Source organism: Pygoscelis adeliae, unplaced genomic scaffold (genome assembly GCF_000699105.1).
Source record: "Pygoscelis adeliae isolate BGI_AS28 unplaced genomic scaffold, ASM69910v1 Scaffold18, whole genome shotgun sequence".
Lineage (NCBI taxonomy): Eukaryota > Metazoa > Chordata > Aves > Sphenisciformes > Spheniscidae > Pygoscelis > Pygoscelis adeliae.
The window spans coordinates 4,618,871-4,632,044 of record NW_008825558.1 but is presented as its reverse complement, the minus strand read 5'-3'; the positions used below and the strand labels follow the sequence as shown (position 1 = coordinate 4,632,044).

Below are 13,174 nucleotides of genomic sequence, written 5' to 3'. Positions count from 1 at the left end.
CACTATTCTTCAAAACTGTGAACCCTCTAGCCCTCCATCCATCCCCAGTTCATAAGCAGCTTTTCTGGAAGGGCTCTTCCTCTTGACAGCTGAACCCTATCCATCTCAGGCATGAGATGCCCCAGGCTGCACTCAGTGACTGGCAGGAAACACAGTGGTTCCCTAGCTAATGTGGTCTAGCTCTTGGCTTGCAGGCTGCAGTTGGAAGGAGGAGTAATTCGTACTTGGCTGCTAGACAAGCAGAACATCCATCAACACGAGATCCAATTCTTAAATTTAGGGAGCAAAACAGAGCCTAAGGAAGCGAGGCCTTAGCTAGCAGAGACCCAAGCTAGTAGCCCACACAGTGTGAGCAAGCCACTCTAGCAGGGTACTGCACCCAAGCTTATGAGCCACTACTTCTCAGCAGGCTCTACTGGACTAGCACCAGCATATCCTGGCTAGAATACGCCTGCAGATCTCTCTCATCTCAGAGCCCCTGAATTCCTCATTCTACAATTACAGTCAGAGTGAGTTTGGATCTGGCTGCACCACACAAAGTCTAAACTTCACACATCTCGAGGGAGAGTAGCCCAGCTCTGAAGTGACTCGAGTAAAATTAAAGATAGGGTGGGGGCAACGTTAGGTTTAGGTAACAGGAAAGCCAGTCAATAGAAGTCTCTTAAAACAGCCCCAGGGCTCCTCTTCCAAAGAGCAAACAAGCAAGTTTTTTCAGGTTGAAACAAAATAAAAATATAATTTACATGAAGCCTGTCCTAGCTGTATCTTGTTAATGTAATATCAAACAGCAGAATAGGTGGCAGAGGCCACCTCCATTCCGCCACGCTGCAGAGCCAGAGTCAAGGCGTTTGGGATCAGGCCCTTTAAACAAGCAAACTTTATGACTGAGAACAATTTCTGAACTAATCTGGCCTGGTCTGGCAGCCAGTACAGAGAGGCAAGGACTTCCTCTGGGGCTCTGGGAGCCTCCGCACTCTGAAAGGTACATGCCATTTTCAGATTTTGAAGAGTTATTGCTCTGTGGATTCTTGGACTGATTTGTTTTTCTCAGCCAAGACTGCTGTGTTTGACAGCAAACTCCCCTTCCCTGGGCGATACAACATCAAACCAATGGCTGAAGCCATCTTACTTTGTTTTTACTGGCCAACAATTAGGAACATTTGTTGTCCTCTGTCAAGTTTCTATGTGAAATGTAAGCTCTATGCTAATTAAACCAAACAGGAAAAACATTTTTCTATTCTCATGCAACTAATCACTCCTGAGCCCAAAGCACAACCTCCATCTACTACCAAGTGTACGTACAGTTCCTTTCACCCTGAAATTAAACTCAGTTCCCAAGGCATGGACTGGGTGTTTAGTTAGAAAGATCAATGCTACCAAGGGCAAACCCTCACCGCCTTGTAGATTAAGGGAATCAGAGAGATGGGCACTGAGAGGATCATCTCTGGAACTCCCAGTCTTCCGAGGACAAATCAAGGAGAGGAGTTAGAAAATCCAAGGGCCAGCATACTCTCCAAGAGACTTCAACTGGCCAGGCTTCAGCATGGCTTCTCCTCTCACTAGAGTGGCCAGTAGTTCTTGGCATCTGACTGGAGCTGTTCGAGCTACCGTTTCAGGCTCCCTGCAAGCTCAGGAAGATGTAGTTACAACAGCATATATGTCTCCGTAAGGGCTATGAACTAGTTTTCTACAAAAGCTGAAGCTCTGCTCATCAAACACCACCCCACGAGGTAAACCTATCATTACCTTAAATACAGCCCTCTGTAGAGAGAACAGTACCGAAGCAACAAAGGCAGTTGATTTGGCACTCAGATTTGTTTGTAATAGAAAACATTCTGTAAAAAACCTACATTAGAGAAGTTCTGACACTGTCAACTGACATCCTTCTGCCACAAAAGAGAGACAGAGGATTTACCTTAGGGGCTGCTTTCCCTGGGGTCTAGGAGAACCTTTCAGCTGGGCCAAAGCTTTCAAATCCTTCCCTATTTTTCCCCACTTTTATGTCAAGGAAAGGCAGAAACTCAGTTTGGGATTTCAGAGTTTCAATTCAACAAACCAATTCACTACTTATTTTGGGGTGCACGGGGTGAGAGCCAAAAGGGCAAAGAGGGCAGTGGGTAGCAGAGGAGAGGAAAAAGCTTGCTCTGCTCTGTTGCAAAATAGCAAACAAAAGAACTCTGTGGTAGTACAATGTGTTGCTAATTACGATCATGCAAAAAGTTTCTTTTGTCTTGTGAGCTGTGGAGGATTGCAATGATTTATTTCCACGTGGAGAGAGGCCAAAGATATTCCTCCTCTCTTTCAAACAAGCTGCACGTTTCTTGGTCCTGTGCCGGCTGGTCACTCCTCTCTAGCCTTGCCTACTGCTTTAGGCTAAGCCAGGATGCAGGGGACTTGGGTTCCACCCCAAGTCTGGTTGATCCAGTTATGCGGACCTGGGCAAACCCACTGGTGGAAGCTTCTTCCCTTGCTCCCCCCATTCCTATAAAGTCAAGGCCAAACCATTTATTGATGTTTGTAAACTTTGTATTGAGCGTTGGGATTTAGCTAAATGATTGGCTTTGGCAGTGAAGCCAGCCGAAGAAGTTTCCCGTTATCCCTTGACCACCAATTCCCAGGCCAGTGCCATACTTCAGCCCTCTGGGGTTGGCCAACAGAAGTGCTTGTGGGTCTGTGCTATAAACTCAGTAACTGAAGCGATTCAGGTTAAAAATAACTCCACCAAAGGCAATCAATCATTTAACAATCCTGCCTACTCCCTGCCATAGCTGGGAGAGGCTTGGGGAAAGAGGACAGTAGGGTAGATGAATTCTTCTGGCACACAATTACCGGGCTATGGGAAAAGGAGCTGAGAGGGGAAACGTGGTCCCTTTCTGACAGAAACCTGAACAAAACAGAGCCTCAAATACTGACTGCCAATACAAATCTCCCAGCACTTAACCCTGAGCAGCCACTCTTACGACACCTGGTTTGGTCCCAAAACAACGTAGTGGCAGATGGACTTCTGCAACGTCTCTGCTGGAATACCAGGGCTCTCTTCAACCTCTGTTATTCAGAGCAGTGAACGGAGCCACTTTCAATATTTTGCTGGGGAAAATGAAAGATGTGTTTGTCCTCTGACAGAATGAGTAATGCTGACCCCTGATACAGTGCAGGCCAAGCCAAACACCACTTTGATTTCCCTGGCAGCAGAGGCGGTGCAGTTCTGATGTACGGCAGATGAGGGAAGGACAGCTATAGATTGGAGAGCGTGCTAGGTCTGCTATTTAATTCTGCCTCACACAGCTACCTATCTGCACACACCAACCGACAGAAGAACACGTGGCTCAAGGTGGAGACAGATGATGCTGCTGCCCTGCCGTGGAAGGCTGCGAACAAGACCAAACAATCTTTAGTACAGCAGATCTACCAGCCCTTCCAAGTATTGAGGCTGTTAGGCAGAAGGTGTTTGAAAGACTCATCTTTGCCCCCCCGAGGGGTGTCTGACCCTAGACTCCTCATAAAAGCCTCCAGGACAGAGCCCACTTCTCGTGTTGTCTCCTAGATCAGTTGCTTGTTTCAAGGAGCACTGAGCTCACAGGGGTTTACAGCACAGACAAAGCCAAGACAGCTAGGACGGGCCAGCACAGTCGAACATTTTATCATTCATTTGCACAAAATGTCCAAATATGTGCACGCAATCCGAGGGCATATTTCTGGGAGCTGGCAGCCCATGAAGTCTGCTAGTGTCCCTCAGGAGAAACTTATGCAACCCACATTTGGAATCCATCAGCAAGAGCCGATTCCATGGACTCTGCAGCAAGGGTCAGATTTGCAAAGGTGTTGAGATGTTTAACCATGTGTGGAAGCATGCCCTGCTCACGCTATCCCTCCAAAAAACAAAACAAAACAAACCTTGGCTAAACTGACAGCAATTTTCTTCTGATGGCAACACTGTGTCCCTGCTGAAGGTTTTGCCAGCTTCAATGTGTGAATTTTTTGAGCTTTAAAACAACATAATTTTACTTTCCAAATATTCTATCACAGACCCGAATCAAAAGCTGTTTGTTGTCAGATAGTTTCCATCTCTGCCACTGCATACTAAACTCTTCCAACATTAGACCCAGGGATTCCCCCCAGTTCATTTCGTTTTGGGAAAAATCTTTTCCGACTTCTATAAAATTCTCAGCAAAAGAATGATTAAAGAAACAGAAGGAAATGCTTGCTAGAATCTAGGGATTTTTCCACCAACTACTCTCATTTCCCTCTTCATGACCCTGAATATTTTAATTGGTCTGTACAGTTTCAATTTAAAATAAGCACAGCACAAATAACTTCATAATTGTGACAAATATAATAGTGTCACAGATAAAGATCACAGCTACCCATACAAAATACTAGATGAGAAAGTAAGTCATTTCATCAATTTAGAGTTCCCAGAAACAATGGGTTAGATTTTCAAGACAGATGAAGCCAAATAATTCTCCACTGGCATCCAAATAAAGTTTTCCAGAGTGCTCAGCTCTTAGCAGCTCTTGTTCTCCAAGAGCACATACTGATTTCTCAAAACCCTGCACTCAGATGCAGAAAACTTACCCGTATACACACTCCAGTACTGCCTCTGTATTTAGAAGTGTTTCTAGAGTGCCTAGCACCGATATTGATAATGCTTCTTTGGTATTAATAATATTGTAGCTCTTACACTTCCTTGGAAGTCTTTATATCAGCATTTCTGTGACAAAAATCACAGCAAGTAATGCACATCTTCCTGTTTGGAAAAACATACTACCTCGACAGCAAGAACTAGCTCAGCTGGAAATTCTGCACTGAGAAGAACTGACAGGAGGCAACTGAGGGCAAGTCATGCCAATTACCCCAAGAAGTGAATCGTTTACTCACAGAGGAACACCTATTTACCCCGTCCCCATATCTGACACACTACTTCCTCCCTACATAGCACTCAACAAACAAAAACACTCCAGGAAAATGCAGTACCCCTTCGGGCACAGAAATCTGGCCTGGAGACATGCATTTTGTTTGCTGCATAAGTACCTTCTTACCTCTTTCGAGCTGAAAACAGAGTGTATGTATTAATGGCCATTTATCCTAACAGCTTCAGGAAAGCACATCCTTTACAACAATGCTTGGCTGTAATCCCATGTTTGCAAACACCTTTAATTTAAGCTCTTAAATCATTGTCTTGGCTTGATCCAGCCCGTGTTCCTGGAGGATGAACTTTTTTGCAATGTATTTTACACAACACACATCTTAACAATACAGTTAAGCTACTTTCTGTTGACAAAACACCATATTTAGAAGTAGGTTATTTATTTACTCACTACCTCTTGGTTCATTTAGTTTTGCTCTGAGGAACAGGAATGCACCAGTAAAGCCAGGATTTGAAGGAGAAAAGGATGTAGAGAAAAGGATGAGAAAAGGATGTCGAAGCAGCCAGGAAAAGTCAAAGGACAAACACTTAAATAACCCGTATCAAATCCTGCATTTTTAACACCCTGTTGATTAACTAGACCTCCCACCTCCAAGACCCTCTGCGCAAGAGTTGCTCATACAGCTACCACCACAACCACAAACATACACAAGTCGTTCAGCTCCCTGTGAAAGAATAATGCTAATTTCTTTCTTCATCAGGTAGACGCGACACCTTGTTCTTGTCCCAAAACAACGGAAATGTAATGATTATCCCTGCTCTGGCTAGTGTTCTCCAGCACGCTTATCTAATCAACGCATGCTCTGAAGAATAACCAAAAGCAGTTGTAGGTGTTAAATCAACATTCAAATATTCACATAAATGCCCAGTCGTGTGCTGTGCTCCATTCTCAGTGAAAGCTGTAGAAAATTCAGCAAGAGCTGTGTTTTTCAGACAATACCACTAATGTTGAGTTTACTATAAAAAAAAAAGTTTCACCATCTCATGCAAACTGGCTAAAGTCAGCGTGGCGCAAGCTTTAGGTACAACTCTACTAAGCATCTCCTCAAGCTTTAGACACAAGCACAAAGGAGCTGCAGCAAATACTTCATTAGTTTCTGGGGTGTATATTGTAACACCAATCTTGATTTTTTTTTTTTCTCTAAAAAGCAAAGAAATGCAAAGGTAACATCGAATTTCATACATCGCTTGGGACTGACTTCTCATGAGAGGCAAAAGTTTCACAAAAGTTCGACGGCGCCTGCAGGAGACTGCGTTCCCCAGACCTTTGATGGATGCTGCTGCTAAAGGGAATCAGACAGACAATAAAAAAGCGTTAGCAAGGCCACTTAATGAGATTGACGTCTGACACTAAAACAGAGAGACTGTGATCACGAGTATGTTAGCAAGATGGATGGAGCACAAGGGGTAGACCTTCAAAACAATTACAGTCAATAATATCCTAAAAAAAAATTACGATTCAAAAATAATTCAGTGGAAAAAATGCACTAGTACAGACAGAGCTTTTATTTATTTATTTATAACCTCAAACCCTCAACCACAGGCAGGGTAAAATACTCTCCCACCAAAGGAATAAAAATAGTACTGGCTAGAATTGTTTGTTGTAGATACATTACCTTAACAAATTTAACTCTTTTTGCTGGTTGGCAAGTGCTTAACAAACAACTCTTGATTTCCCTAGAAGTATTCACTAATAATTCCTCAGTGGTTTCTGCAAGACATGGGTATACTATTCCTCATTTCAGTGTTCCTACTGTTACTCAACCATGCGGGATTGCGTCTGCTCCCTAACTGGATGGTTTTAGGAATGAAAATCTAATGACAAAGAAGGAGTTTTCCCAGCATGAACTTCCAGTAAAACAATTCACTAAACGCTTTTCCAAAACCACTTGTGAAACTGCTGAAGTTTCTGACAATCTTGGGCGGGAAGGCCAAACCCATAAAACATATTTATCAATAAATAACAATTCATGATTTAAAGTAGTATAAAGTCACTATTCCTCCACCTGAAAATGAGCTCCAGCCACAAATTCACCTATCCTTTGAAAGTTCATCCCATACATCCACTACGTAAACAGCAACGTACCAGCCACGAGGTCACGCTTTCCTTTCACAACCGGAGCAGCACATATTCCACCCATTCCACACGGCCTAATGCCATGAAGTTCTCTCGGTGGTACTGCCTCCAGAAAACGAACAGAGCCAATTGCAATGAGCGCTGAGGAATAAAACACATAAGGTGGAGAAGCCCCTCAGCTTCCGTAGACTATTATACCACAAACAACTACAAGAAACCACGTCTACCTTAAAAATCCACAATGTTTCCAGTGACTCTCACCCTATAATCCATTTCGTACAGCACCCTCAGCTTCAACAATACCTTTCTCCTCCTCACCATTACCACTTAAAAAACACTGAACACACACGCTGTTGTTTTGTTTCATCTGACAAACACATTTGCTCCTTTTCCAAGTATTTCTAATATAACAAACGTGTTTCTATGTAAAAATGGGGGACTTATCAACAGAATGGCAGTACCAGTAAGCCACCGTTAGCAGAGGTAACTTGCCTTATGCCATATTATTCCCTGAGGTTTCGGTCGTTTGCAATTAGTCTTGATAGTTCTTGTTGGAGTGAGTATATAATCCACAGTTAAATCATGATCATCAAGTAGCTCTTCTGCTATGTCAACCACCTACGAGGAACAAGAGATTTGGTAAATAGTTAAAAACAAATTCACTAAAATTGCATGCCATTCCTGATGTCTCACAACATATGAACATCTGTCAATGACAGTGGAAACAAGGCAAAGACGCTACACCAACATCATTCCAAGTCTCTTCTTCAGACATACCATTCGGTATCACACAGTTCTGACTCGTCACTTGAGAGCTGATATTTTAGCTTACCTGGCAGTCATGCACAATAGTAATTACAGGTGTATCCGCCTGCACTGCGCCCATTGACACCATCATTGCATATTCCATGTCTGCATAACCTTCCCCTTTTCCAATTCTCCAGCCTAGAACACACAAAAGCAAACAGTGACGGTAAACCCAGAAAGAGCAGAGTGGAAAGGCTGGTAACTATCAAAAGCACGCAATTAAACTAAGCGGTCTGCAACAGGTAAACCAAACACAGAGCTCTAAGTCGGGAATCGGCATCTCTCACAGAATACAACTTTCCTTGTAATCAGCACTCAAATTAAAATAAAACATTAGTTTCAATGAACTCCTAAAGGATCCCAGGAGCCTCCTACTCAGGATAAACCAAACTTAGTCCAATTCAGTTAACATAGAAGCCTATTTACTCATTGTAATTAGAACCCTCTATTCATGCCAAACATAGGTTAACTTCATGTGGGTAAAGAGGAGTCTGGGTCACACATGAAGAGCATGTTATTTTTAGGCAATGGATAAAGTCAGTGGAAAATTTTTCATCACCAGCAGGTCTTCAAAATACTAGAAAATGCAAAATCTGATCCCCAAATAGGTACTGAATCAGCAGCTGTAACACATGTCCTTTCACATACCCTGTGAGAGCAGAGCAGATCCTCTCAACAGGGAGCCCTCTGACTCTTTTAAAAGAAAAAAAAAAATTTTGCTTGCCTGAATAGTTCTACTGAAGGCCAAAACACTGGCCTGCATGCTCTAAACCACACTGCTGCCTGCCCACGCAGTCCTGGCGGCACTGCTGTAAAGCAGGCATCGATTCTTCCTGGTTGGATTGGGATCAGTGACTTGTCACACAGAAGAGACAGAACTCGAGACCGTAATACAGTTCCAAAGATACGTTCAGGTCTGCCAAAAGGAACACGTCGTGGAGCCTACTGACATTGTGAATTGTGACTTAAGACCCTCCTCCTGAAAAGCTTACAAGGCTTTATCTTACCTTTTTCAGAGACGGCCACTGATCCTACAACAACCAAGTCCACTCGTGCTTTCCCATCAAGGCCTACGGGCACACTGTATTCTTTTATACCCTGCAAGAAAAACATAATCTTCGGTTGGCAGAGTGCAGTCTTCCAACCAGTGAGGCAGAAATCCAGAATATTTTGATAAATCCAAGTAACTCCCCACGTTTCAAAGTGTTTCTTCCATGTATAGCCAAGCTGTACATGTCTGGAAAGTTATCCTCTAGGGAATCCTAGAATACATTCCCTACAACAGTGACAAGAATTTTGGCACACTTCAAGGAGAGCTAAGGGAGGTGGGCACTTTTCTAAGCAAGGTTACTTACTTAGGATCAAAAACGCGTATTTTGAAACCCTTTATTGGACATCCATTTCTAAAAATGAGGGCAAATGACACTTCCTACCCTACTACGACTAACCTAAAGTCATAATATGCAAATTCATGCCCATGAGGAATATCAGAGCACTACAAATCCTTAAATTAATTCTCACAAAGTTAATTCAGACACAGACAGCTACAGCATAAAGATGTTAAGCTGCTTGTCTGAAGTCACACAAAATGCTTCACTGAAGCACAACCAGGTACATAAGCTGGATCACTCTCCATTTCACACGGCACCCACTGCACTGCCAGTTTCTCCACACCTGTATCTTTAGAAGCACCTTCCAAAGCTGCCTACGCGTTCCCCGAGACAATATTCCTCAACACTTTGCTGCATGACCATCATTCAGGATGTGCCACTCCAAAGCTAAGCTATCTTTACCGTAACTTTCTGCCTGAGACACTAATGACCAGAAAAACACACTGTTCCTAACAAGTGGAAAGAAAAACCTCACACAGCCCTGTCATCCTTTTTTTCTTCCCCTCTCTCCCCCCTCATCCCCATCCACCCCTCTTCAGGCTCCTCTCTAAAGAACATATCCTAACAAAATTCTGTACACAGCTGCAGAAATTAGAAATGGTGTTTACCTGGGCTTTCAAATATCAGAGGTTTAAAACTTTTAGAAAGATATCTTATGATTCATTCGCTCTTAATACATGTGCACAGCATAATGGAAACCCTCCTCATACCAGTTCAACTTTGTGCTAAGTTGATCCTCACAATAAAAAGCCAAATATTTCCCGTGTGGAGCACAAAAAGATCAGTAATTTGCGACTGACTATCAGTAATAACACTCATTATCCACTTCACAGCAGTGTGGTAAGAATTGTTTGCACGGTGCTTTGTAAATATAAACTGCTAATAGCATTTATTCATTAGTACGCCTGGTCGGGGGAAAAACCAGACACACGGTGGTAAGATCACAGATCAGATACGAGGCCTGAAGCCGGTCAAAAGAAAGGTCTCTCAAAAGTGCTCTTCAACCCTGAAAAGCTTAATTAGTTAGTGACTTTAATAGAAGTTCCAACAAAGAAAGTCGCTACTAATTACCATCCATTTACAACCCTCAGTTGTATACAGGATTACTGTAGAACTTTATTGCCTTTAGCAGGAGATAAAGAACGAAATAAAACCTGTATAGCTGGCCTATTCGTTTTGTACAAGTTACGTTTTCACACCAAATAAAGATGCGTACAAAATAACGCAGGTTTCCCTGCCAAATGACTTTAGCCGTACAGTATGATATTTTAACACCAGAGGGCAGCAACATACCACATTTCAAAAGAAAACTGTTAACACGTTTTTGTACCTTGGTTGATGCAAATGACAGAATTAATGTTTCTTTAGACTTAGGATTCTGAAAGAACTGATCTTTCCTATTTAGTAAAACCCAATATTTCATTGACCAGATTATGCAAAAACTGTAAACACTAAAATATTCCTTATAGGATTCACTAGCTCAAAACTGCAGAAGAATACAGGAGTGCTATTTATTAGAAACCTAAAGATCTAAGTCACCTATGAAAGCTGCTCATAATGTTCCAAAAAGCATTCACAAAATATCGATACCATTCTACTAATAAAATATGGTGAAAAGACTAAATTTCCTCACGATTTAAGTGCCAACAAAAAAAATATTAATGGTGGATGTGTACACAAAACAAGGACTAACATACTAGCAGAACAGTATTTCAGGTAGCATCTGGTTTTCCAACCTCTAGCTGGACTATCGTAACACAGCACTCTTCTACAAGTTAATTCAGACCTCCCCCATTTTTCATTCCTACTTGAGACGTAGCACATATTCGCAGGATCTCCTTGGTTGCACCTGAAGGTGGAACAATCCTATTGAACAGCCCAGTTCTCAGACGTGGTGTTGGAACCAACAAAGTCTTCCTTGCCTGTGTAACAGAAGTCATCACATTAAAAAGAGGTGGGCTCATTCTACACTAAAGAAATACTTTTACTGTCCCACAGGTCTCCATATGGTCAGTCATCTTATTTGATGATGTAGTTCGCATTGTTGATTTTGTAGTGCTTGTAGATGAATTCCCTCCAGTACAGCAAAATTCCAGACAAGATTTTATTTAAGAAATAGATGGCAAGATATACCTACTGGTCTAAAGTGCATGTCCACAAATGAGCTACACATATGAGCTAGTGACCATGCACGGGGCTGAGGTAAGTCTGACACCTGGTGATTGACGTAAGGCCATCTGATGCAAGGCTACCTTTCGTGTTTCAGGGAATAAGAATACAATGACAGCGAAACAGCTACCGCTCCGCAGCAACATACCGATTTCCCCAAACCCCACCTCCACCATCTGCCAAAAAGGCAAAGACATCCTTACACGAGCAACCTCATGAGGCTCAGGACTCGTAAAGCTCCCGCCGGAGAAATGGCAGGCGTTGGCCATGAGATGCCGCCAAGCCCTGCACTGCTGCCCCAGTCTCCTCCTTAGGGGTGCAAAGGTCCTGTTTACCTGCAGTGCAGCTAGCCGAACACCTTCTAGAGGTTTGTCAGGATCCACTTTAATCTCACGTGCTCTGTCGAACACATCCAGCTCTTTAATAGAACAGCAAGCCTGGCGAGACCCCTGCATGAAGAAAGGTATCAAGAGAGAAGAGAACACTTTCACTTACTTCCAGCGTGAGAAAGCGAGCGTTCTTTTGGGGAGCATCGGGATTTATTTTTACAGTATTGGCAGCTTTGAACTCCTGTAAACCCAGAAGCCTTGTCGCAGCATGGGAGGCACCCTGTTTTCGTAAGATATCAGTGCATCACCAAGGAGTTCACAGCAGAGATGGGAAATTTACAGTCCTTCACCCTATAGAGAGGCTGATTTCCCCAGATTTTAAGTGGGAGGAACACACAGCTAATTTTGTGACGTTTTCTATGGGAAACTCTCGCATACTAACAGACGCTGAGTGCTTGACTAGTATCTTGCAGGCCTCAGAAAAAGAGGGGATCCAAGTACCCTCACTTCGCCTTCCTTCACCCTCATTCACACCAAACTCAAAGCTGGAGACCAATTTCCCTTTTTGGTCAACGAATACAACCGATTCCTTTAAACACAAGCCATAGTCGGAGACTCTTTTAGATTAAGACCTTCTGGACAGGGCTCTCTACAGAGACTATACTGAACCCAGAAGATTCACTTCTTAACTGAGTAAGGTGCTCAAGCTTAGCAGAGCACACACTCCCCAGGGTGTAATTTCATCTCTGATATCCCCTTGCTTAAGGGCGTGACAGAGCCTCAAGCTTCCTCCACCCGCTTCAGCGCCTATTTTACCTCAGCGCCCAACTAAGGCGGAACGTTTCCGCCAGTCCCTTGAGCAAAAACAGGGCCACTCTCCTGATGCCACTCATGGGCTAAAACACCTAACGCACACCCCCACAATGCTATTTTGGTCATCGTTTCTTCAACACATGGCAGATACGTGGCTGCACACCTTGAGCTTGGACTAAACCAGGCAGACGGTAAAGCGGTGGCCTTGAGTAACTGAATACTTGGAAGTCCTCTTATTTCTTCCTCCCGCCCACCAAACTAGGGACGGAGCCAGAGCCGGAGGAAGGGTTCTCCCACCACTGCACTAGCTTGGCCACCGTTCGCGTTTCAGCAGCGCGCTGTAAGTTCCCAGGCAAAGTCCTACAAGGTGGGTGACCTCAGCTTTCCCTCCCAACGGACCTGCTGAAGACCCTGGGGAGTGAAATCCAGTTCCAAATGCCTCAGTCTCCCCACCCATAAATGGATTTACCTCGTTCACAAAGTATTTTTGTATCCACTGATTAAAACGCAGCACCCGCCCGCCACGCCTTGCTGGGTACCGATACCTGCGTTTCTTTACTCGCTGTAAGTTATGTACGTGTGCTGTTCGCCCCGTGGCGTTTTACAGAGCTCTGCCACCCTCCGCCGTCGCTCGCCAGCCGCCCGGCCCGCGGGAACGGGC

General features: G+C 43.7%; 1 protein-coding gene across 1 annotated transcript in view; it reads right to left on the bottom strand.

The window, feature by feature from the left end:
• MTHFSD (methenyltetrahydrofolate synthetase domain containing) overlaps nucleotides 1–13,174 on the bottom strand; it is an 82,216-nt gene that overhangs the window by 2,095 nt on the left and 66,947 nt on the right. The window contains exons 2-7 of the mRNA XM_009332335.1: nucleotides 12,983–13,075; nucleotides 11,707–11,820; nucleotides 11,011–11,124; nucleotides 8,819–8,909; nucleotides 7,837–7,949; nucleotides 7,497–7,622 (exon numbers count right to left, since the gene is read on the bottom strand). Coding sequence (XP_009330610.1) covers nucleotides 7,497–7,622; nucleotides 7,837–7,949; nucleotides 8,819–8,909; nucleotides 11,011–11,124; nucleotides 11,707–11,820; nucleotides 12,983–13,075 — 651 coding nt within the window. The remainder of the gene's footprint in view (nucleotides 1–7,496; nucleotides 7,623–7,836; nucleotides 7,950–8,818; nucleotides 8,910–11,010; nucleotides 11,125–11,706; nucleotides 11,821–12,982; nucleotides 13,076–13,174) is intronic.